At 29.2% G+C, this 26773-nt stretch overlaps 1 protein-coding gene across 1 annotated transcript in view; it reads left to right on the forward strand.

The window, feature by feature from the left end:
- The window catches only part of LOC129969536 (glutamate receptor ionotropic, kainate 2-like), a 46883-nt gene extending 20954 nt beyond the window's left edge, over positions 1 to 25929 (forward strand). Inside the window, exons 3-15 of the mRNA XM_056084147.1 lie at positions 635 to 886; positions 5511 to 5704; positions 5793 to 5846; positions 6724 to 6886; positions 8090 to 8244; positions 9860 to 9964; positions 11431 to 11529; positions 13961 to 14161; positions 16194 to 16555; positions 19243 to 19441; positions 21789 to 22011; positions 24013 to 24275; positions 25681 to 25929. Coding sequence (XP_055940122.1) covers positions 635 to 886; positions 5511 to 5704; positions 5793 to 5846; positions 6724 to 6886; positions 8090 to 8244; positions 9860 to 9964; positions 11431 to 11529; positions 13961 to 14161; positions 16194 to 16555; positions 19243 to 19441; positions 21789 to 22011; positions 24013 to 24275; positions 25681 to 25839 — 2429 coding nt within the window. The 3' untranslated portion in view covers positions 25840 to 25929. The remainder of the gene's footprint in view (positions 1 to 634; positions 887 to 5510; positions 5705 to 5792; positions 5847 to 6723; positions 6887 to 8089; positions 8245 to 9859; positions 9965 to 11430; positions 11530 to 13960; positions 14162 to 16193; positions 16556 to 19242; positions 19442 to 21788; positions 22012 to 24012; positions 24276 to 25680) is intronic.
- The last annotated feature ends 844 nt before the right edge of the window (positions 25930 to 26773 follow it).

Below are 26773 nucleotides of genomic sequence, written 5' to 3' on the forward strand. Positions count from 1 at the left end.
GCAATGACAATTTGCTTTTACAGCATTAAATCGATAACAATCTAAAATTGCTTTCTTTAAATTTAAATTTTAAGTCTTTTTATTCGGATTATTCGTTTTAGGATCCTAAGGCAAGCACTTTTCGAAAATTGTACTTCGCTAAGGGTTGGTCCGCAGAAAAAAGAGCGATTTTCACGCCTCTTAAATCCTCGAATAATCAGACTTCACCCTATTGCTAAACATAAAAATCCTATCCCATCATCCTATTTTTATTTTTTATTTTTTTGGAAAAATAAATACAAATGATGCATGCACAAAAGCGTGGAGGATTTCTGAATACGAAAATGAACATATAATTTTCAATTAATGCCTTTCAGATTTATACATCTTCTTATACCGAAATTCTAAAAATTAATTCTTTTTGTTTAATTAATTGAAACAGAATTAAAAACTTTTCAAAAAACATAGTTTAAACACTTTTTTTTTATCTTCCTTATTTGACTAATTCGATTGAAATTCAGATATTGTTTTACTGGAAAAAAAAACGATAATAAGAAATAAATCAAGAATTATTCCGAATCCTAAAATTTACGAACCTGAGAACTCTTCATTTTACATGCTCATGAAATTTATCTAATTTTCTTGGTTTTCTCAGTGTGTGGTCTTCTGGAAATGGGCGTGGCAGCGATCTTCGGTCCACAGGATCACCTGACGAGCTTGCATGTTGGGTCTATCTGCGATGAAGTCGAAGTCCCTCATGTTGAGACTCGCTGGGATTATAAGAATAGAAGGGATGATCTTTCCATTAATTTGCATCCATCCCCGAGTGTCCTCAGCGAATCTTTCGTCACCATGGTGAAGCATTTAGGGTGGCAGAACTTCTCGCTCGTCTACGAAGGAAATTATGGTAAAAGCGTTTCTTAAGACTTCGTTATTATGTAATATACAGTTGAACATTTAGGTAAAACTATTTCATTAAGTTGCTTCTAGTACTTTGATTTATTACACATGTTATGGCCATTGTATGAACTTCAGATAATCAACAGAAGAGCAAAAGATAAAATTCTCGTTTTTATTTTGGAATTGGAAGTCTATTTCGTAGGAATTGTTTAGATTCGTGTCTTCTTTAGATGTACAACTTATGAGCCGCTGCTATACTGTTACAAAGAAGAAGCGTTAACATAGACGGAAATTAAAGCGAATTAAAAAGAATTTATCCAGTTTATTTTTTTAGTAACAAATGAGTGGTTTTTCATTATTTTTAATGTGAATCTTTTCTCTATTTTGTTCTGTTTAAACTTTTCCCCTTTTTCTTTTTATGTTGAATACGTTTTTTTGATAAATGCATTTTTCCTCGGTTTTTTACTTGCCAAAATTGTCTGTATGTAGAAAATAAATTTCTCTAACACATATCTGCTAAAAATATATAAATAAAAGGCAAAATTGGTTACTTTAAAAATATTACTAAAAAGAGGTTTAATATACTACTAAAGAATAATTATCCAGTAAGAAAATAAGTTGCTGCTTTACTATTGTTAAAGTTATGGTTTTGAAAATGCTCCAGTTCGAAGTCAGTGGTCCTATTTTTTATGAAGTTTTTTTTATATCGGATCAGTGATTGTTAATTCTTAAATTAAGCTCGGTGCTAGTTTGGCCAATATATTTTAAATTACATTCTGAACAATTAAGGAGATAAATCAAATTTTTGTTTTTACAGAATATTTGTAATTTTGAGTTTTCATTTTTGATCTGCTCCTTATCTGCTAATGGACAATATTAACGAATTAAACAAACCATAACTTTAACAATATTAATATCTACATTCTAGAAGACAATATTAACGAATTAAACAAAAGATTAGATCTGGAAAACATTTATATTTGCAACCTGAAAACTTTATTTCCTTATGGTTTCAATAGTAAATTAAATGGGGAAGGTTATGCAGATTTAAACAATAATTGCATTTATAACAAATTTAACATATTTAAAAATTTTCTAAATAGAGATAACTTTTCTAAAAGATTTAAAAGAGGTAAAGGGAAAGAAGGCAATTTTCAAATTATATTTGAGGAATTTCAAAATTACTGTAATCTGGAACACAATAGTGAAAACATTCTCAAAATTAGGAAATACATTTTTGGTCTTAGAAATAATAAAGCTAAATGGTTTTTAAATAATAAATTCGGGGAATTAGAGTTTAAAAATTCGTACACAAAATGTATTATTCTAGATCTTATTAAATGTAAACTTAACATTGGAAAAAACGATTTACTTTTTAATAATAAAAATAATGTTTACAAAGAATACTGTGTGATTAAATTCTTGGATATTTATTTCGAATATCTAAAATTACCCAAAATTATACATAATAATAATAATATATTTTTTCCTCTTGCAGATAAAACCACTGTATCAATAGCGTTTAGTTACACTTCAACTTTAACGAAAAAAATTTGTAATTATAATTACTATAGCAAAAATTTAGATAAAATAAATAAAACAGATTGTTACTGTAACAAAGAAAAATATAAAGATTTTATAGATATTGATAAAGGTCATATTATTACAGGTAATTTAAAAATTATTGAATCCAACTCTTTAAGAGATTTGATGGGAAGAGGAACAAAATTTAGATTAAGAGAAAAAATAAACCATAACAAAACTTTGATTTCTATTGGTAATGATTTGGATGTTTTTATTGCTAAATTATCTAGAAAATACCATTGGCCTGCGGAAGGTTTCGGGGAATGGAAAGTGAGAATTTTAAAGGAAATTAAAATAAAAATGAATACCGATTTTGACAGATCTAAAGAACGTGGGATTTATTTTAGTTTAACATTAAAAAACGAAATAAAAAATTTCAAAGAAAAATTTGTTATTACAGTAATAGATAAATCAGCAAATAATTTCTGTTTAATTTGTACATATTATTATAAAGAACTTTTAATTAATGAAAATAACTCTAATGCAACTTATATGTTAAAAACACCGGGAAAAAGGAATTAGATAAAAGAATGCTAGCTTTCGCAAAAAAAACCAAAACTAAGACTTGCTCTCTTAACTATCCTTAATTATTCCCAACAGTTAAATTTCATAAAAATCTATTAAAATTCAGATTCGTAACCTGTAGCACTGGCAGTTATAATTACTATACGGGTAAACATTTCTTTAAATACTTAAAAATTATCCTGAACAAAATAAAAAATGAAGACAACTTTATTATTTCTAGTAACAAAGAAGTTCTGGATTTTCTTAAAGATAACAACATTAATAAACTTAATACTTTTGATTTCGAAAAATTATACACTAATCTACCTCATGAAAAATTAATAAAGGTCTGCACTTTTATATATGGCGAATATTTAAATGAAAATATCATTCCTAAAAATAACTGGCTTGAGTTATGTAATTTTAATATTACTGAAAATTACGTTTTTAATGGTATTAATTTTTATAAACAAGTCAAGGGCATTCCAATGGGAAAAGCTTTCTCAAGTGCTTTAGCTAATATTTTCCTACATTACTATGAGAAAAAAATAATTAAATATAATTTCATAAACGGGTGGAGATATATTGATAACCTACTTTTGATTAACTTCGACAATACTAATATTATTACTAATTGCTATCCAAAAGATTTAATTCTAACAGATACAAATAAAAATCAACTTGAGGCTACCTTTCTGGATTTAAAAATCGAAATTGCTAATGATAAAACAATTGTTGGTATATACGATAAAAGGGATGATTTCAACTTTAAAATAACAAAACTATGTAACTACCATTCCAATCTAAACTCTAAAATTTTCAAAAATCTAATTTTCTCACAAGTTAATAGGATCAAAATGGTTTGCAATAATAAAAATTCCTATATTGAAGCATCAAACAACCTCCTTAAAAATTTAATTAAAAATGAATTTCCTAGAAATTACTGTAATGTCAATTTTTTAATTAAACAAGGTATGGTTTGGGATTAATCCTTTGGCTTAAATAAAAATAGAACTTTCCTTGCATATTAGATCACTCAATAGATGGCGCTGGGAGCCTACATTTGTTTACATAATTTACCGTTAGTTTTTTAAAAAGCGGGAATCGCAATCGATAGCTTAAAATTTCCTTGACTGTTGATGGTATGTTCTGGCCTTTTCGTTTTTTCCTTTAGTGCTATTTTTTGTTTTTATTGTTATTTTTGTTATTGTATTTTTACTTTGTAGTGATTATTTTCTTCTAATTTGTTGTTTTGTATTTTCCTTTCTGTTAAAATGGTATATCTCTTGGGCATAATTTCAGGGGATTTTCGGGTCACGAAATCATTATTAGACAAATGTCTGCCTTTCCTCACAGAAAAAATCCCTTTCTTTGAATCCCTGCCTGAGGGTGACCCTTGAAAAAGTCTTAAGGCCGGATTCTTTTTTATATTTTTTTAATATTTTTTATAATTTTTTTGGTTTAATTTTTATTTGGTTTTTTTGATTTTCCTATTAACTTGATTCTAATACTTTTGTATCAATTCATCTGTGTTTTAGAAGTAGCTGCAATTGAGCTCTCTAAATACTATGAAGTTCTTTTTTGGTTTTAGTTTGAATAGGTAATAAATTTTAGTTGCGATTTCGAAACTGTTTTGTTTCATTTTCATTTTAGTTTCGTTTTCAAACTATTTCTTACTTTAGATTGGTTACTTATATATATATATATATATATATATATATATATATATATATATATATATCATTTGAACTTTGAAATAAACTTCTGATTTCTTATTACTATGTATATATAAAAAAAATGATGTTAAACATTTTTACTTGAAAACCCGTGCTACATCGCTTGTAATACAGTTCAGTAAATTTTAAAAGAAATAGAATTAATATATTGATAAAAGAGAAATTATAAAGTGATTTAAGTAATAAAAAATTAATATAAAAGTTTGGTGAAAATAAGTATCTTCGATCTATACTGACTTGTGGGTGAAAGTATGTTACAAATAAACTACATTGGTCGAAGGATTACATATAAAGCCTCATCTTAGCATAAATGGCCATAAAAGATTCTCCAAATTGGCAATAAACTCATTAAATATTAGAAGGAACACAAATATAACACTTTATATCATAATAGTTCAAGATATATGAAGGAATATTAGACTAAAAATCATAGTCGATCGTATTACAGAAGTAATTTAATTCATGGTATTTATATTTAATTTAGAAAAAAATGTTTTTTTAGGCAAATGAAAAGTCTGTAGTATTCCCCTTCTAAGCCAATAAATATATATGAAACCTCCAATTTATTTTTACTGAAATAATGTATCTTCGCATATCGGTAAAAAAATTTTGTACTTGAAATAACTGATAAATCCCTTTTAAGTCCTAGCATATCCAAAACATCGTTTGTCTAAAACTCTGTTAGTTCTGCCACAGTGTAAAAGATATAATTTTACCAGAAAAGAAAATTAATTTTGAGAAAGGGGGACAACCAACTCTCTGAAATTTTAAAGCTTACTCGTAACTTTTGAACATTTTTATTTTTAGGAATAATACGATTGCAGAATTTCTTGAAAGAAGCCGAAAAAAATAAATGGGGAGTGCGGTTATATTCCTTGGATGACAGCATTCCTTACCGAAAGGTATTTTGGAATCTGAAGAAAGATTTCCACAATCTCAAAGTAGACAATAAGATAGTGCTTGACGTAGGCAGAGAGATACTCTTTGACGTTCTAAAACAAGTAAAATATTTTTACAGTCTAAAGCATTTTTAAATTGTTTTTTATCAATGAATCCTTTTTAAAAATTTATTTCTAATTTATTATTTAGGCCCAGCAAGTTGGCATGATGACTGAAAATCAGCAATACCTGATAACTTCCTTGGTAAGAGACTCAGGGATTCTTTTATTCGTTGTGCTGTTTCAGGTTTTCTGAGACTGAAATGCTTTTGTATTACTTATAATCACAAAACACCATAGTATAAAACAGAGTATTTATAGAATTCCGTGCATATAAAGAGCATAAACACTGCATGCAAATCTGCCCGTTAAAATGTAATCATTGCCGATTCGAGTTGACAATATTGGGAAACTTATGTCGCCCAAAACTATGGTTAGTTTAAGAGTCCTGACTACGCTTCTAACATATTTAAATATACAGAAGTTATTTATACATTTTTAGAATGAATTGATAAAAAAGTTACGAAAAGCAAATGTTTCGGAAAAAAAATTGTTGGCACAAGTTTGATAATTGAAATGAAAAATATCGTCTGTCTGCTTTTAATTTATACATCAAATTTCGCTGTAAATAAGCGATGAATTTAAGAATATATTTTTCTGCTTTCCGAAGCAAAATGTTCCTATTCCATAACGCTAAAACATTGAGAAATGTATAGTATTAAAATTTCTAAATGCGAAATAAGCAACAATATTAATATGAAAGGGAAAAATTGCTAATCTTTACTTTTGAATGAAGAGAAGACTCGAAACACATATACGGAAAATGAACATACTATTTCAAATATTTCTAAAGTGAAATCGCTGATAAGAAGAAAAAAATTCGCTAATACAGAAATGAGTTGAAAATCTTTAAATACATCTTTAGCAAAAATAAATAAAATAATAAACCATGAATTACAACTAAAACAAATTTGCTTTTTTTTCCCTTATTAAATCCTCATTTTTATTTAGTTCCCTAAAATAAAATGTATTTTATCTGAAAATCTTTTATGTAAAATGAAGAAACTATTTGTTTTTAACAGGATTTCCATACCATTGATTTGAGTGATTTCAAATACGCTAAATGCAACCTCACTGGTTTTCGCTTGGTACAAGATTCCTACAACGATTACCATCAACTCATTGAAAGCATGGCCAGGCGACCTTACAATTACCGGAAAGGGTTGACACATGGCATACGGGCAAGTACATCTAAATTTTAATTACTCTTTCAATGTTATTTTATATTAATATTACTCAAGTGTTTTTAGTGGTTTTTGAAGCCTAATTTAATTTTTCTAAATCTGAATAAATGAAAGATTCCAAGTACCTTTATTTTTCACGATTTCTAAATATGGCACAAACCTATGTTTCAGCGGTTCCCAGATGAGCATCTTTTTGAGGTATCATAGGTATCAAAAACTTGAGACATTCAAAACAGACGCAGCATTTCATGATTAAGTGTAATTCTGCTTTAAGCTTCTCTTCCTCTGCTTCTTTTTTATTTCTTTTTATCTCCCGTGATGTAAGAACTATTTGTTGCTAGCTTCTCCGAATCAATCCGATACCCTACTTGGCAATATGGCTGATATGGAGTGGAATCTCTTGCAATGATGAATTCTAAAGATATATTTTGCTGTCGTTTGTGTCAGCATAATACCAAGTGTATTAATGCCTAGGTGTTGCATTGCAGTTCCCAGGAATCATTCCTTCCAGAGTTTGCAACTTAAATGAAGAGTTTGCAAGAGATTTCCAAACGCTGGGTTAATTTATGGCAACTTCGCCTTAAAGAAAAAAAAAGAATTCTTAGCACCACGACGTCGTGAAAGAAATCTCTGTGTGATTTTTACTTTTTCCTATACAAAGTATACAAAGAGAATGTGTTATAATCGTCAAATTTTGATGGATCTCCACGTTTCATACATCCCTAAGCACGAAAAAAGCATTTTTGGAGCTATAAATCTTATAATTATATACCTTATAATTTATATAATTATATATATACCTTATTATCTGTTTATAAACAAGATAACTAAAAAAACTTTGAATTAGACAAAGGAAATTTAGTATACAGTCTTTACACTAATTTTGTAGATTTCTATCAAATTTTGAAAGAAATCTATTTCTAGGAAGTCTTTATGTCCTGCGATTCGAATATAAATTAATCGAAGGAAGTTGGATTGATAGAATTTAGTATATAATTTAATTCTAATTCCATTCAAAAGTTTTAGAAATCTAAAGCCACCTGCTTATATCAGCTATTTGGGCTTTTTTAAAGGAAATTATAATAATATATTAAATGCATTTTTATTTTGTTTGAAATCACTTTAAAAAATTAATAAATTTTCTATTGAAAGTGAAGGAAAAAATTCTATTCTGAATGATATCTATTCGCTTTGTTTCAGACAGAAACAGCATTGATGTTCGATGCGGTGCACCTGTTCATATCAGCATTGGAACAGCTGGACGTGGGAAAAGAGGTGGAGGAATTCCCCACCATTTCTTGCTTCGGTGGTGTCAAGAAAGGGACAGACGGAACAAGTCTTATAAACTACATGAAATCGGTAAGAAAAATTTCTCTGATTAATAGAGCAGAGGCATGATAGCTTGACAGCAAGTTTGTTTCACATTACTATAAAATGTATGGTTCTAGTTTAGAAATTCAATGAATTTAAAATCAAAATAAATAATGGAATATATTATGTGAATTATGATGTCCACACACGGTAGAGCCAGCGGCATCTTCACGTATTTTACGGTTTTAGACAATGTACATTATGTCTATAGGTGTAATATTTAAAGAAATAAACGCTTACCTACTTTTTTGGGACACTTTGTATTTCAATAATTAAATGAATAATAAAATCGTAAGCTGATCAATTATATTTGACAAAGTATTCAAATATATAAAATATATATTTTGTATGTTTACAAATTTATTTATTTGGCAAATACGTTAATAACATCTTTTTAATCGACCTGCATGCGTTTCCTCCTCAGTTAAGTGGACCTAGGGAGCTGCCTAATTTGCCAAATCAGAAACGCTACACAGAGCAATAGCAAGATTTCATGGTGATAAGATGAGCGGCTGAACGTTATTGGCATTTTTTTTTTCAAAAACAGAAATGAGATATATTTTGAAATCAACGAGGAGATTGTGGTCTAACTTTGACGTCTTGTTACGTGTGACCTAAAAATTGTCTGATATCAGACGAATCTATTTTCATAAGTTAAGATAAAGTTTGCAAAATCTAGCCCTGTTCCATTCATTTAACACACGATTGAAGATATATCAATAAAAAGAAGATCTATACCGAGTTCAACACTAGTGGATTTATTAAAATTTCTATTATTTCTTGTCCTTTCGAAATCTTTCTCCATCTCAATAGATACACTTGTCCGTTTGAAATTAAAATCAGCCACCAAGTTGTTAAAGCCACGTTGTAGTTCTAGCTGAATTATGGATATGCATTGGAAGGAAATTAAATAAACATGATAAATTTGAAGTAGCAATTATCTAATAGAAGTCGTCTAATACGTAAACAAAGTTTGGCTTCTTTGGAGAATATAACAATAGTGTGGTCTTGTTGGCTACACGCCGTTGATTGATCACACATTCTGTAGGAGTGGTTGATGATGGCTGTTTTGAAATTGGTTTAAGCATCCAATCCGATGTACTAAGGCAGCATCTGGTCAGTCAAATGCACTGGACGGCCCACAGTTTGGAGGATTTATGAGTATATGTCTGTAGTTAATCTCCACAGGTTATTCTTAATTAGGATGATGATGAGTATACGTACAAATAAATGGGTTTTCATTTCCTTGAAATGTGTAACAATGGTGCAGTAGTGTTAATTACTCTTCCAGCTATCGGGAATGCTTTATACAAAAGAATTGATGCATAGGCTGGTTTTGGATATTTTGTAGCTAACCATAGTACCCATATTACCATTCACAGCAATCCCAGAATTTAGATACATCGGACGGTACAGAGCTAGAAACAGAATGAGGGCTTTATGAATTGCCCGTAATCACTATTGGAAACATACCATTATAAATATTGTTTTTCTTCATTTCTCTTTTTTTGCTGTATGAATTGCAGACAATATTTGCGTGTAACTTCTTTCAGTGCGCCATAGAAATGTTTTTTTTAGAAGGCCATTATTTCTTCCCTTTCAGAGCAATATACTTGGAATAACAGGAGGTATCACTTTTAATGGGCAAGGGGTACGTTCCATGTTCCAGTTGGATTTGATGCATCTCACTGAAGAAGGACTTGTGAAGGTTTGTTAATATATACATCTTCATCTCTCATAACTAAAGGATCAATACTTTATCAGAAAAAAATTAAGGGAACTAAAGATTTCTTTTTATCTTAAAAGTATTTAAATTCGAATATAAAGTAAATAAAGATATTTATCTTTTATATATTTGAATTATTTTTAAAAGTAAATTATATATATTTCTGAAGATATTTGTATAATAAAGTGACATAATGGAATTGAGAGCAATATTTTCAAATAGCACAAATTTAGTTTCTAAAAAATCTTTTTTTCATCTAATTTGTAATGCATTCACTTTCCATATAACGTGTTCATTCAAAAAATATATTGTTAGGTTTGATTTGAATTTTTCTGATGCAAGAACAATGGTTTTGTCTTTGCAAAGATATTGTTAGAACCACTCGAACAGAATTATAAGCTATTAATAGAGCCTTTTTATTTTTTATTATATTTTAATATTAATATTAGTGATTGTAAAAGCATTTGATGCATGCTTTATGATATTTATAAGGTACCATCTTCTAATGCATTATGTTCATTCATAGAAAAATGTAGGGGAATTTAAAAGAACTAAATTATATTTGGGTATTAAGGCCAATTGGAAATTTCAACGTTTAGTTAGACTCTTAACAAAAAAGGGTTTTATTATATTGAATAGAAAACCGTGATAACCTTTTTCAAGCATGAGGAAATATGTATTTGATTGTAGCCCGAAGCTCCTCTGTTATCCCCTTTTAAAACTAATAATAAGTGATGATAATAAGATAATAAGTAATGAATTATTAATTCAAAATTGTAATGATAGGATATTTAATACTATTCAATAAGGTTTGCTTAGAATTTCAAGTGGTCAATGCATACCAATTCATTCAAAATGTGTTCTATTTTGAGTCTTCAAGAGAATACATTACAATTACTGTTTCTCTCATACGTTTAAAATAAAGACGAAGATAACGCTGTCAAGGAAGAAAACGGAAAATCCCCGTTGTAATAAAATGTAATATTTTACCCGATTTGTTCTATTTGGCATTATGTAAAGATATTTGCATTGCAAGGAATTCGAAGTAGATTGAATTTAATCGCTAAATATATAGATAAGAAAAAATCTTTACACATGTATACAGCATATTTATACTTTCCTTGCCTTTTCAGAAAAATTCAAAGACTGTGTTTCAAAGCTTTACATTTTTCTAAATTCATATAGAATTTAAAAAAAATGTTACTGTGTTTAAAGAGATGATGAAATAAATTTTTCAACTTCGACCTTTGCAATAGTGGTTTTTTTTTTGTACGAATATGGTATATTTGATGAAAAACTTTATACATAAGGGAATAAATGAAATATTAATTAGAAAATTCTATCTTTATAAACATGAAACAAAGAAAGTTAGTAAAATAATGTGTAAAATTCTTGATTGTGATCATTTTAATCAAAGTCATTCAATGTTTTCTTCTTTCTTTGCGTAGATGGGCGAGATGTTACCTGGTCAAATTGTGAATATAACACGATACGTGGGATTGGAAGATTCTTCCACTCAACGTACTTTAATTGTAACAACTATAAAGGTAAATCAACTATTTTATGATGTATTGATACAAATAAATCATTGAAATACTTGATTAATGTATTTATTTAAATTTGCGAAGATTTAAAAAAAAAAACTGCACATTTATATTAGTATAAATAAACATTGGCTTTCAAACACAAAGATGCAATCAATAGGTTTTTTAAAATCTTGCTGATATGAAATCGTTAAAATCAATAACAAATCAACTATGTAATATATATGCCATTGAAACAATATAAGATGAAAATATTGTTTTTAACACATTTCTGTTACAAGCATTTCATTCATAATTTGCAATTTTTTGAAAAAATTAGTTTTCACTCTTCGAATGTCGAAATATTACGTTAATTGGAAGTAGTGGTAGTAACCCAAATAGAATTCTTTTACTAGCTTTATTGGAGCTATATTGTAAATAAAAATGAGTGTAACATAAGTTTAACTATTAGACAACTGATTCCACTCCCGAATGGACAGATGATGCTATAATAATTTTCAGTCTAAACATTTTGCTTCATGAAAGGTCATGTCAAGTTGCCTACATGTTGCAACACCGTTACAAGAATGATTTTTTATCTCGTACACGAATTATAGAAAAATTATTGTAATCGTACATGGTATTTTGTAGGATCTCTATGTTACAGATTCTCCTTGAGTTCGAAAAACATATTTTTGAGAATTATGCCTGTCTGTGAATAAGATAATTCAAAAACACTTTGAGCTTAATTATTATGTGGATTTAGTGAACTCGATGAACAAAATGTAAACAGCTAGAATGATAAAATTTAGTACACAGTTTTATAATTTAAAAAATAGATTTTTCAAAATATAGATTATAGATGAACAAAATCCGTCGACAGGTTGAGTATCTGTAGGTTGTACTTTCGCATGGATATCAATGGAAAAAAATCATCAAAGCAATGACTACTACTACAACTGTACTTAGTGCCAAATTCTACTTTCAATCGGTCAGGAAAAAAGGCATATTCATAGAATAGATTCAATAAAAATGCTAAATTCACACCAAAGATCCATCTATATTTTATAACTTCGCTATACAATATCAGACAAAGTATTGGTAACCTTATCCAATGTCAACAATTTTATGCCTGGCGGATTATAAGACCTTTGCGAGAAAGTTTCGAGGAGTCTATTTCTACTGGTTATGCAAAGAAAAGAATTTTTTGGCGATAAGAGAAACAATATTGGCTACCATTACTTAAAGCCGTATTTATATTCAAGATTCATACACGAAAAGGCAGACAAGGTGTATCTTTGTAAGTTGAATGAGGAAATTATGACATTCATTTCAAGGAACTAACTTGTTGATTTGTCAAGGCAAGAGTAACAAATGGCATTTGATACGATTAAATAAAGATTCGCCTTGCAAAGTAATTATTGTTATGTTTGGACCTAAAAAGGACAAAAAAAATTAATATTAGTTTACTACTCTTAAGCAATTATTGTACAGGGAAAAGTGGAATAACGGTGGGGTTGAAATCTATGAGTCAGAGAAAGAATCATCAGAACACTAGGCGTTTTAAAATAAAAATATTTAAAAGTACTAATTTTCAGAAATTTTTTTGACTTTGAACCATAGAATAGATGTTTTATTTTCAAGCTACTTTGATAAAACGAGATCACATCGATAATAAGGTAATTTTATTTAGACTTTTGTTTTATCGAGGGGAATATGAGAAGGTATTTAAAGTTTTCCTATTTTTCTTAAAAGAAACTTAATGACCAAAAATGAATTTTCAAGCAGATATCGGCGCATTTTGGTGGACGATATGTCGTGAATTCAATCATTTCAGTGCTTCTTTCTGATTATGTCTTTTTGAAATGACATTGTTGAGAAAAAGTATTAATCAATGTGATGTTTGAGCACCGTTTAATCACTCGTGATTCCTAATTCTGTTGGTAGTAAAAACACATATTCTATAGATTTCAAATAGTTAATAATGTTTCTATGAGAAAAATATGCAAAAAGGAGTTTTGATGGATCGTGCAAGTTGTTAGAAAAAATGAAACGGAAATTTTTTGAGAGGCTAGTGCCTTCCATACAGTACATTCTGATACAGAAAAAATCTCTTTGGATTGTGTAGTGGTTTGAAAGTCTCCCAAATCAGCATCCTTGCTTTGAATCTCTCACCTAAATAGATAGTAAATATTTATATACAGAATTAAATTTTAAATGGTTTTCAATTTTAAATTGAATTTTGACATCATCACTCTATAAAAAACATCGGAAATATTATAAATTAGTCAATCCTGATGGAAATGATCCCTAATCAATTACATATTATATAAAAGGACTAAAGGAAGAAAATGATTTTTTATTGAAAAAATCGAATTTCTTATCAAAACATAACCATTATTTCAGTGTTAAAATCAATGTTGATTAAATTGAATATCATTTGATTTACCTGCAGGACAAGCCTCACGTCATGCTGGTGAATTCTACGAGGAAGCTGCATGGCAACGACCAATACGAAGGCTTTTGTATTGATCTCATAGAGGAGTTATCTAAAATCCTTAACTTCAAATACGAGATCAGACTCGTCAAAGATGAAGAATTTGGGAAAGAGAAGAACGGAATGTGGACAGGAGTGATAGGAGAAGTTATGCAAGGAGTAAGTTTAGAATTACCAGATCTAGTGTTTTTTTAAAGAGGAATAATAGAAGAAAGTTTTCAATTTTTATAATTATTATTAAGTGCATGAAAGAAAACACAGAATAAAATGCAAGATGGAGGTAAGATAATTTTCCCTGTTTGAAGGAATTTGCAGTTAAAACAAATGAATGAAAAGGAATAAAATTTCATCTATAGACTGTCAATAACTTGTAAAGATAAAACTACTCCCCCCTATTATCCCCCCAAAAGAAAAAAAGTAACAAATGTCACCGATAGGAGAAATTTTGAGGAAACACTAAAATCCATACCGCACACACACCGATCACGCGTTATGCTAAATTCTATTAATATTTGAGTGCTGAAAAATTGCAGCTTGAAGAAATGAATAAAATACAATATGAAACTCATAGAAAATATTTTATATTAATCAATATTTGGGTTGCATTTTCAATGGGATACTCTTAAATTTGTTATAAACTATTTCATTGGTAACTTTCTCACCCCTTTTTTTGCTAAATTCATCTTCTCATACATTTCACAGCCTGTATATGAAATTTAATTTAATTTAATTAACTGCAGATGCTTCCAAATAAGAAAAGTTATTTTATGGCTACCCTGCATAAAATTTATTTCCTTTATTAAATATTATTATATTTATGTTAATTAACTAATGAGAAACAAATTGCATATATTAGATAATAGGTGATCTGATATATAGCTACCTATTTTAATTATATTTGGTGTAATAAGTATGTAAATTGATGCTTCAAGATCATTTATTGCCTTTACATATGATCCCTCTCAGAATTCAAAGCACCCACCTTGTCAATACATTTCTTTAAACTCTTTGATATATAATTGACAACTTTTATAAACATACCATGGATAAAGACTGTTTTAAACATTATGGCTTCTTTACTTAAGTGCATCAATAGTTCTTGGACGAATTTAGAAAGTTACGTTTTTCATCAGACCTGGAAGAAAAAGTTGCATAGTATATGATCAATATATTTTTCTTGATTAAGTAGATATTCATTTTTTAGAGAAAAAAGTATTGGTAATTGGACAAACCTGTCAGATTGAGGCTTTTTCTTATGGGTTTGGATGAAGAAATAATTTTCTAAATTATCTAAGAATGGCGATGAATTTAAGGAGAGTATATACAATCTTCCATATGCAGTCCTTCGTGGATTTTAATAAAATTTGTGCACATTAGGCCAAAGCGTTTACAAAAATGTATTGACAATGATGGCATTTATTTAAATTCTATCACTTGGCAATAGAAATAGATATTACGGCGTTGAATAAAAATATAACCTGGGATAAAGTATGAAATAAATATTGATATATCAGATACCCCATAGAATATTACATATTTTATATAATTTCAAATAAATTTTGGAAAACCGTTAACTTGTGTAAAAGGCAAAACTCAAAACATATTGTTATTTTTTGAGCAAAAGAATGACATTTGATTGGCTGGAATATAAAACTAATGCCTAAGACAGTATGAGAGACATTACTAAAATGTACTATTTTCAAGAGAGACATTATAAATTAATGTCATATTCTACTATAAAAATTTATGTAAACTATATTTGCTTAATATTACAGATTTTTGAAGTATCGAAATTAAAAGCCTTTCGAGAAAAAGGAAACACAAAATGATATTTAAGTTTAATTAAAATCGAATAATGAGATCACACAATACAAAGATAGAAATTTCACATTTATTATCTGCCCCCCCCCAATTGAATTTATTAAGAAAAATCGCAAAATATATGGAAAACTTTGAAACGAAACTCATTTTTTGGCAAGTGTATAGCTTACTCATGAAATATCTTTTATAAAGTGCTTTGAATTGGGTGAGATGGCTCAACAGTGAGAAAGATAATTTTTAAGCATATTTTTTTCATTCATTAATCAGAAATCATAAATAGCATTTCATTTTATTCAGTATTAAAATATATTTTCATAAATTATTAAAACTATTCAAGGGTAAATTTTTTTTATTTGTCGCACATTTCTAGAAAGCAGATATGGCTGTGGCAGGTCTTAGCATCAACTCCAAAAGAGAGAAGGCTGTAGATTTTACTTTGCCCTTCATGAACACTGGCATCAGCATTTTGTACCAGAAGCCCACCACCAAGGTCACCTCCCTATTTTCCTTTCTTTCCCCATTTTCTGTAGAGGTTTGGACCTACCTCATGATTACCGTTTTCGCAGTCAGCATCGTCACTTTTTTGGTAGGGAGACTCACCCCTTACGAATGGATCAATCCCCATCCTTGTCGCCAAGACGATATTGTGGTGGAAAACACTTTTAATCTGAGGAACAGTTTCTGGTTCAACATTGGCTCCATCATGCAACAAGGATCAGATCTCATTCCGACGTAAGTGGTCATTATAAAATGATTTTGTGGCACCATGACATTGGAGTTTTGGTTATTTATTGCAAACGGAAACCATTCATTGTATTAAATTCATTTTTAATTCTGAGTTTTCAATCTATTCAATAGTCATGTATTCATGATGGCATTATTATTTAAAGTTAATTCTTGATTTTATTGATCTAAACGGTAAGGAGATAAAGCATTACGAATAATTAAACGAATAGTTCCACGAATAATTAAAAATTTGCTGCCCAACATATATCTAAATATGGGGTTAAATAAAATCAACTGGAGCAATCAGAGGAAGCTAGATATACAAGGACTATCGACTGATAGACTGCTTCGACAAAAGGAAAATGCTTTACTTGTATTTTTTTTATATTAATCGGTATCAATACGATTTTGAAATCTCTGATTTTCTTAGAAAAGTGGTTGACATCTGGTATCATCTTTCAGGAGGTGACAAAAAAAATTAATGGTTTTGTATCATTATGCCTTTTTGTTTTATAAAATAGCACGTGGAATAATGTACAAGGTCTTTTATAATATCTAATTGTACAGAATTGCAGATAAACGATGTGATTTTGTGTTGTTAATAATTTATTATGTGGTGCATAGATTGAGGGTGTCTGTTTCAAACCACACTTAAACATTAAAAGTTTCATTAATTTTCTCTGTTTCTGCTCCATCTTGTGAGAGGAGCTTTTAGAAATTCAAACTAATTAAAAATAATCTCAGATCAATTATAAAGCTATCACGAGTCTCCAATCTAGTCATTTTGTTAAATAAAAGTAGAATAGAAATATAAATAATGATTTTGATGACGTAATTTCAAAAATTGTAGAATGTGATGGAATGTAGATCATTATGATCAGTGCAGTGGAAGCAACAGGACGTATGTTTTCAGGAACATTTCTTTAATAATCACATTTCACACTAAACAAACACGAAAGAAAAGACAAGACATTCACGTGTGCACTTCAACAGAACAGCATATCATCTCATTTCATTACAATCGCAATGCACTATGGGAAGCGTACCTATTCAAGCATCGCCATCTATTATCCAAAAGAGAAGATAGAGTAATGCAACTGCTAAAGAATATAAAAGTTGAAAGGAGAGCTTTTAATTTTCATGTTAAAATACAGTTTCCTGAATTAGAGGCAAATGCCAGAAAATTAATTGTGTTTTCATTAATTGTATAATAATAATAATAAAATGTGTATCAGGTACTATTATTATGAAAAAAGATTTCTTGCATTTAACAGTGAACTAGTATAATATTTAAAATTTACTTGTTTTTCTTCATTCGTAAAAATTCTCGATAAAATAACTAACATTATGCCATTTTTACTTAAACAATTGAAAAAAAATTCCTCAATATTTTTTGGACATAATAAGGCGATAGTTTAAAACTCCACACCAGGCGCCACCAGATTTTGCTACGCCACTATGCATACTTATTTACAATTGAATATTATTATGATATTTACATCCACCAAACCAAAGCTAAGTTGAGTTCATTGAATCTCATTACACTTGTAAAGAACTAGCACCGATTACACAATTCTATGTCTTGACTGAAAGTGCCAATATCACTTTTAAGAAAGCATTCAGAATTTGTAAAAAAATATTAGACACTATACAGTGTTTTATTTAATTCGGATAATATTCACAAACCGAGTGAAGAATATCTTTTCAAATGTTACAAAGGCGATATTAATTGCAGTGATATAATAATAGTTTCTATGAATTGTACTATACGTTACGGTCAATATGAATAATCGGTTATTATTAATACTAACCAAACCGGTTAGTATTAATAATAACCGATTATTCATATTGACCGTAACATATATAACATTTTTACTGTTGCCCCTGCAAAAAGATCTTTTGCAGGATTGAAAATAATTATCTTGAGATCAAGAATGAGTTAAGAGTTATTTACTTATTAAACCTTTTTATATATCTGCTTTTAACCAGCCAAATAATTAATTATATTGATAGTACCAACGAATTTGCTATAGAAAGTAACAGAAATATAACTAAAATATTTATTACCCCCATATGGCAACGCAGAAAATAGCTAAAAGTAATTTTTGTTGCATTAATTATGTTTCAACTTCCCGCAAGCCAACTTTGACCAGGTCACGCTTTTTTTAGGGATCTTTTCCTGTGTTTCCACACTCCAATGATTTGACATGCTCTAAAAGAAGTATTTATAAAAATAATTTTGAAACCAATTTAATTTGAATAATTTTCTACGCATTGAACTCATTATTTTTGGCAAACATAGAATTTAATAATAAAAAAAACAACAACAGAAAACAGCCGTTTGTATTATTGAACTATTAGCCAACTTCATAAAAACTGGTTCAATTTTAAGAAACTCTTGTCTTAAATAATTAAATAATTTTCTACATTAGAAATACGTGAATAAAGCGATATTATTTTAACTAAGTCATTTGATTTTCTTTACGCCAAATAAATGAAATAATTGAAAAATATTAATAAATTTTAATGCTTATTCATCGTTTGTAGTTTGATGTCTTAAAATATTTTTTAATTCGTATGACATCGACTGGTGAAATTTTTATTTCAAATTCGCCAGATAAATATATTTTTTTTCTAAAACTCTAAAAGCATATTCATTCTATAAATTCTTTCAAAACATTACTTCATTTCAGAGCCTTTTCAACTCGAACGGCTGCCAGTTTCTGGAATTTTTTCACTCTCATCATGGTATCATCTTACACCGCTAATCTAGCCGCTTTCTTGACAGTCGAAAGAGCCATCTATCCTTTCAACAGCGCTATGGAACTGGCCAAACAAAAGAAGATTAAATACGGATGCGTCGATAGTGGGACCACAAGAGCTTTCTTTGAAGTATATCGTTAGAATACGTGTTTCCAAATATATTTTTTCAATTTAGAAATGTTTTAAAAAGTTTATTATTGTTATTCGTTTTCTTTTTGTAAGTCAATTTGTTCTCAAGAAATACATTTTTCTTGATTATTTAAAAAAAAAATTTTTTGTCCTACAATTCGAAATTATTGCAGGTTGAAATTGAAAAATAGAGGCTCAATAATAGTAAAACTATAATAGTAAATTTATATAGTAAATGTAGTATATATTTAACTATAATAATACAAGGGATGTTCAAATGAAAAAGTACGAAACGTCGTAACAACGTAACCGTTAACATATTTGCTTATGCCGCTATCGGAGAACGTAGAGAGAAATCTAGGGATGCGATTGGAGTCTCCGGTGTAGATCGAAGCATACGCAGGAGAGAGCAGAGGCTCTTATAAAGAGCGCCGTCCAATTGACGCTATTTATTGAATTCCTCGAGCACAGAAGAACCATTAACTCCGATGTGTATTTTGAGACACCCCGAAGACTATGTAGGTCCATTAAGAACAAAAGACCGGTGCTACTCACGGAGCGTGTGCTCTGCTCCATGATAACGCACGTCCACACTCTCCAGGGTCACACACGCGGAACTGGCCAATTTCAAGTGGGAGCAGCTCGACCATCCGCCCTACAGCCTGGACATGTCGCTCTGTGATTTTCATGTGTTTGGTCCCCTGAATAAACATCTGAAAGGGAAGCGCTTCAACTCGGAGGGCGAACTCTAGGACACTGTAAAGGACTGGATCTCGCCACGGCCGCAGGAATTCTGGGAGCAAGGAATCCTTCGGTTCGTTAGTCAATGGGATCGTTGTGCTCAGGCTTATGGTGTATACTTTGAATAAAGTCTTCATTCAATTGAACAGCCCTTGTAGTATATGATAATAATAATAATGTAATAAATGTTATTTCTAGTTCGAGGAAAGAGCACAAATTTTTATAACTTTTGTAAACAACGAGCGAGTTCAGAAGAAAAATTGAAGTTTCTTTTTTGTTTGTGCGATGACCGCCTTACGCACCTTTCATTGGTCACAAGGATGACACCCATTTTACAGAGCACTTCATACTTAACATCATGAAGTCTATTAATAATTAATTTCTCAATATTCCTAAACTCACAAGGATAAAGAGGTTGATATATAAAAAGTTAAAATGAATTGCATTGACAGTCAATTTTCAAAGTTTAGTTCATATTTGCCTAAACAAAATATTCAAATAGCCAAATAACTGTTTTATGGGCATCCTGCGACATTCCTGCACTTAAAAGATGAGACAATGCTTAGCTTATGGTCCATTATAATAAAAATATGAGAGATTCAATTGCATTTACTTTTCCTTTTTTTAATTTGTACTTTTTAAAAGAAATATATATAAATTTTTACAAATCATAAATAATTCAATATTTTCGAGTATGTTTTATAGTAAGATTATCATAGCTCTTTAACACCCAGTGTCCTACTTATAGAAAAGTTAACAGGGATATATTTTATAATTTCTTTTTTACTTTGTCTAAGATTTAAATTTGTTTTCTTAAACCTCTGAGCAATTTCTCGCTGGCACATACTATTCGTCAGCCAGATTTTGATATGAAAGTCTTTATTATTTTATTTTAATTTTGAAATAATAGGGAGGATTCACAAGCAATATATTATATATATATTAATATTCTGTTGTTATTTTAGTGCTTATTTTTAAAAGGGTACTAAAAATTACCATTAACTACTTTTTTAATAATTAAAAAAATAAAAATTGTTGTATTTAGAATTTTATTTTACTCCACATTTATCTTTATTTTGGGTATTTCAACAAAATTAAAAAAAAAAAAATCTGAAATACATGCTTTGAATTCATTTGGGTGTGAGGATATATAGTATTTAAATTTTGCTTGGGAACTGCCACGTCATGCCATATCAGGAATTTGTACCGATAAATCCAGCAAAAACAGTTGCAAGCCAATTCTTATGGCCGATTGAAAACCAGGATTTTTAGAATGAAAGTTGAGATATTTTTTTAAAATCGATTTTTAATTTAAGACTGTTAAATATCACCTATAAGAATTTTTCTTAAATGCAAAAGAGACAAAATAATGTTTGAACTATTTGCTTCTAAAGGGCAACAAATGCCGCATAGAAAAAAATGGCACTATTTTCTCCAGAATAAGAATTTCAAATTTTCGCCACTATTATTCTCAACTAATGATATTTAATGCTTCAAAACCTTGTATATGTAATTATTTCTTTATGCATATTGCTTAAAATAATTATTTATTAATAAATATTAATTAAATAATAAAGTAATGGAAATTGTCTGAATTGTTCTTTAGGATTCAAAGATACCGCTCTATGCAGAAATGTGGGAAGCTATGAAGAGTGATCCAACCAACTTAGTCAAAAGCAGTGATATGGGCAAGAAAAAGGTGAAGCAGGGCAACTACGCCTTTTTCATGGAATCCGCCTCTATCGAATACTTATCCGAAAGAGAGTGCGATTTGACTCAGATTGGAGGCTTACTTGACAGCAAAGGGTACGGGATAGCTACAAAGAAAGGTAAAATGATTGTCACAAAACTAATGTGTGTTGTCATCAGTGCTTGAAATCCTTTAACCATTGTATAAAATGGCTAAGCAAGATATGGATAAGAATTTTTATTTATAATATTTCACATAATATCTGTAGTTACTGTTAAAATCCATGAGACTTTTGTTTTCAAGTTAAATTTAGATAGCCATTTACAAGAATTTAAAAAGCAATGTCACTCTACACTTTAGAAAAAAACTTTTCAAATTCATATTTGTCCAAGATTCTTTCATTTTATATTACTTTCTTTTTCAAATGCAACTTTTTATTGAAAGTCATCTTTTCGTGGACATATCATTTAGTAAATTGACACCCTGTTTAAACACTCATGAAAACTATATAAAGTGTCCACTTTAATCGTGGCCCAACTGCTAATTTTTACACCGTCTAGAGAGGTATTTACTTCAATTTAGAAATATGTTTTGAATGACGTAAAGTAATATGTTTTTGTTGTTTGAGACAATCAATAAAAGCATTACTGAAAAAATTACAATCTAAAATTTTGTGATAAGAGAATTTGTGTTTCATATATTCTCCGGTGCTATTATTAATACTCAGTAAATACTTTTATCATACAAACATTTAAAAAATATTTGAATTCTAATGCAATCTAAACTGCCTGATATATAGAACTTTGAATTTCTTTATTTTACACGATTCAACAGCCATTTTCAGGAAATGAGACCATTACATAGAATAATTTTAATTGATGGAACCAAAATGGTCTGTAATCGTAATATTCTACATCTGAAACAATTGAGTGGAATGAAATTACATTTCATTTGATGACTATAGAAGCATGAAGAATTCCACACAAAAAAGGTACAGAAAGTCGTCGATGTTGCGCACAAGGGTGGCTCGCTCACTGAAAATATTACACGTTGGTTAGAGGGTCTTAATCATGAATAATAAAAGAATATTTTCTGAGAGATTCATATTATTTGCGATTGATTGCTATATGTTCATTTTTTATCACTCGAACATCGATGAATTTTTACATAGTCCATTTCTCGGTACAATCACAGCAAACATTGATCTTGTGTCACTTCAGACAACACTCAAAATCTCACATACCGAAAACTTTTTTTATTGAATGTTTTTGAGGAAATATTTTTCCAATGTCTTTCGCAGTCATTAAGTGAAACTCAGTTATCATTTCGCTCATTAGTTTTAGATGCTGAATCCTCCAAATCGAGAAATTATTTTCCTTTTTGGAGTATTTTCCTATTATTGTACATTTAGCACTAAAAAGTACCAACCAAGTAATACTTTTTTAAAAGAAAAAGAACGATTTTATTAGTTAAATAAAATGTAGGTATAATTTTTAAGATAAAAATATTCTAAAGGAGTCAGAACAAAATCACAAAAGGGAGAAGCAATGGAAACACAAGAATAATTAAACTACAATATAAATTATTTGAAAGAAAATAACTAAATATATCTTAAAAATGTACAGTAATTGCAAATGGAAATAAACTATCGTAGATGCTAAAATATGTCTTACACAAGAGTACACCATCTTTTAAAGGATTATACAATTGCAATAAAGATGACGCAATCCTACATTCCTACTCCTACCCGATTAAATTTATCCTTTCCTCAACAAGAATGATCTATCATTTTTAAATTTATAAAAAAGCAAACGGTGTTATTTTTTCAAATGCTAATATTGTATCTTATATTTAAGTAAAATTTCAGCTTATTTTGAACATTTCTATCAGCGTATAACATCTTTACGATTTTGTTCCGACCACCAAATTTTTAGATGTATTTTATTTTAAACCATTTTGTTTAGATCTCCAGATTTGGAGGTCGAAACAAAAGATTTTCCTACATATTTACATATATACAAAAAATTTCCCTACATACAAAATACAAAAGTCCTATACATATTTCGGCTTTAATAAAAACATATTTTTAAATAAAAAATGTTTTCTAAAATTAGTTTCAAATATTTTACTTGCCTTTCAGGCAACAGGGAATTATCAGCTAGACTTTCTGCAGGCATTCTGAAACTTCAAGAGGAAGGGGTCCTTCATACATTGAAAAACAAGTGGTGGAAACAGAAGGACGGTGGCAAGTGCACAGTGAAGCAGTCGAATACAGTGAGAGAACTCACTCTGGGGAATGTCGGAGGGGTGTTCGTGGTCCTCATTTTCGGTTTGGGAGTTTCTATCGTGGTAGCATTCATCGAATTTAGATGGAAAACTTTCCAGTGGGAAAATCCAAATAAGGTAAGTAATTTACAAGTTAAAAATTTGTTTCAAGTACCAATTTTTAAAAACGTTTAGACACGTTTATTTTTTAACTTGATTTTAAAATGTAAAACTTAGGTTCAGTATAAGATGAGGGAAAGATAGGATAAATAAAAGAGAATACTCTTTGTTTGAAGATCTTATTTCGTCACTAGTATTTAAATTTCTAGAAGATTGCAAAAAAAAAAAGCTTTATTTTATTTTTGACATCATATATTTATTATTTTGTATATATTTAATACATTTCTTTAACATCAGTTATTATTTAACATTTGAAAATTATTAATATTATTTATGATTTAACATACAAATTTATTATTAAAGCTGTTTATAGTTTGCAATGGCAAAATTGTTAAGCTCATTTATTTTGAGAGTATTATTAATATTTATTTATATTGACCGGCATTATCAACAATATTGATTTATTTAAAAATATTTATGTATTTATTATCTATATTCTATTTTATGCAAAATAAAAGATAACAACTTTTACTTCAATTACTTATTTTCTACATGTCATAGAAATATTTAAATATAGCTCATTTTATTCAAGTGTATTTTTGTAAAACGGAAATAAAAGAAATTTCTTTTACATAATAATACGTAATATTGATTAATAAAGGACTAAGAAATGAGGATTAATACCAAGATAAAAGAAAAAATATGTTGATTTTTTGTGTGAATCTTCATTTTATTTTTTTTAATACATGTTAATTTGTATAAATATCTCTTTTGAGTGGCTCCCAAAAAACGCATTATTTGGCTACAGGATTTTGTAACATTCTACAGCAGTTCGCTTTAATGATTTCATTTTCCAAACATAAACAGACTAAAATTCTTCCTTGGTCGGAACTTCCTTTTTCTTTTAAGTTTTGCTGTTAAATATTTTTAAAAGAATAGAAAAAAAAAAAATGAAACCATCATGCAAATGAATCAATCGAAGAAAAATTTGGAAAGAGTTCTAGAAATAATTTGTTTTTAAATGATGAACTTGTTCACAGAATTGGGCTTATGGCGAACATGTGAACCGTTATGAAACAGCAATGCAATTGAGTTTAGTTAAATTATATTTTCCTTTGGAAGCAACATCAACGCATTTCTAGGATGAACAATGTAATTTGAACATTGGCCAGATGACGAAGCAGACATCTAAATCATGGATAAATGAACTTCAGGTAACAACTAAAAAAAATATCAAAACTGCAATCCAATAGAATTATTTCAAACAAATCATGAATATTTCAGCGGACATAAAACAAATATCCTCCTTATAATTTATTAGAAATTATTAAAATCAACTTGTTTCGAAATTTCCGAAAAAATTCTATTTCTATTTTTAATTAGCACACATTTTACTTACATATTCTCTCCTTCATTTTTTAAGGATTCTTTCTGGACGCTGTTGAAGAACGAAATAAAATTCACGCTGTCATTCGACCAGCAGACCAAGCCTGTCCCACAACTGAAAAAGAAAAAGTCATCCACAACTGATAACAGCAGATCTTCAATGCAGAGTCGAGGAACACATCGCAGTGGATCTTGATCCCGTCACTCCAGATAATCTCTGTATCGTCTGTAAATATTCATCGCTTTGTACAAATGCTCATGAACAAAATAAAAATCATTACTAACACGCTTTGGTCGATACAATATTGTAATCTGAATTATATAAAAAATATAATATTGAAATGTAGGAATTATATTGTGATAGTTTTAAAAGATGTGGGAATTTTTAAATTTCACAATCGGGAAAAAAGTAAAGTTTTTGCGTGCTCTTAATAATTTAAGGGCAAATTCTAGTTGAGCATCCTCACTGTTTAAACCACAATATCAGATTTCATCAGAACTGTGTACATCAGTATTATCATATACTGATGGCTCAAAATATTTGAAAGGTTGCAATAAGACTGAATGCAATATTTCTGGTAAGTTTATTGCTTATATTTATCGAAAGTTGTACTTATTTTCTTAGAAATATCGATTGGCTGAGCAGTTTGGTAATACTTTCTGAAGGGTTTGGGGACAACGAATAATTTAGGTACTTTCTTTTATGATCCAAAAATAAATTTCAGTAACTAAAGAGAATAATTTTTTCATTATTCAATGGGTGACGCGGATCTGATTAAAAAGTATTATGTTAGTCACTAGTGACTAACGAGACTTGGACGAAAATAATATTTTGAATCACCGATGACTGAAGTGATCCGAAATGGAAATGCAGCGCCAATCGCCATTGATTGATGTGGAGTGAAATGAAAGTGTAGGTACTGTCAGTCATCAATGACATTGTCTCAAATGAAAAACATAGTATCAGTCACTAGTAAAAGACATGGCGTTTAATGTGTTAAATAAAAAGAAAATTATCCGTATCTATTATCCGTAGCATGATGATTGTTATCGGCTAGATTCATCTTTTCTCTGTCTGGATTGTAACACACCTTACAATTTGCGCATAACGAATTTCACATTTGGCGATC

The sequence above is a fragment of the Argiope bruennichi genome, chromosome 5 (assembly GCF_947563725.1).
Source record: "Argiope bruennichi chromosome 5, qqArgBrue1.1, whole genome shotgun sequence".
In the NCBI taxonomy this organism is placed as follows: Eukaryota; Metazoa; Arthropoda; class Arachnida; order Araneae; family Araneidae; genus Argiope; species Argiope bruennichi.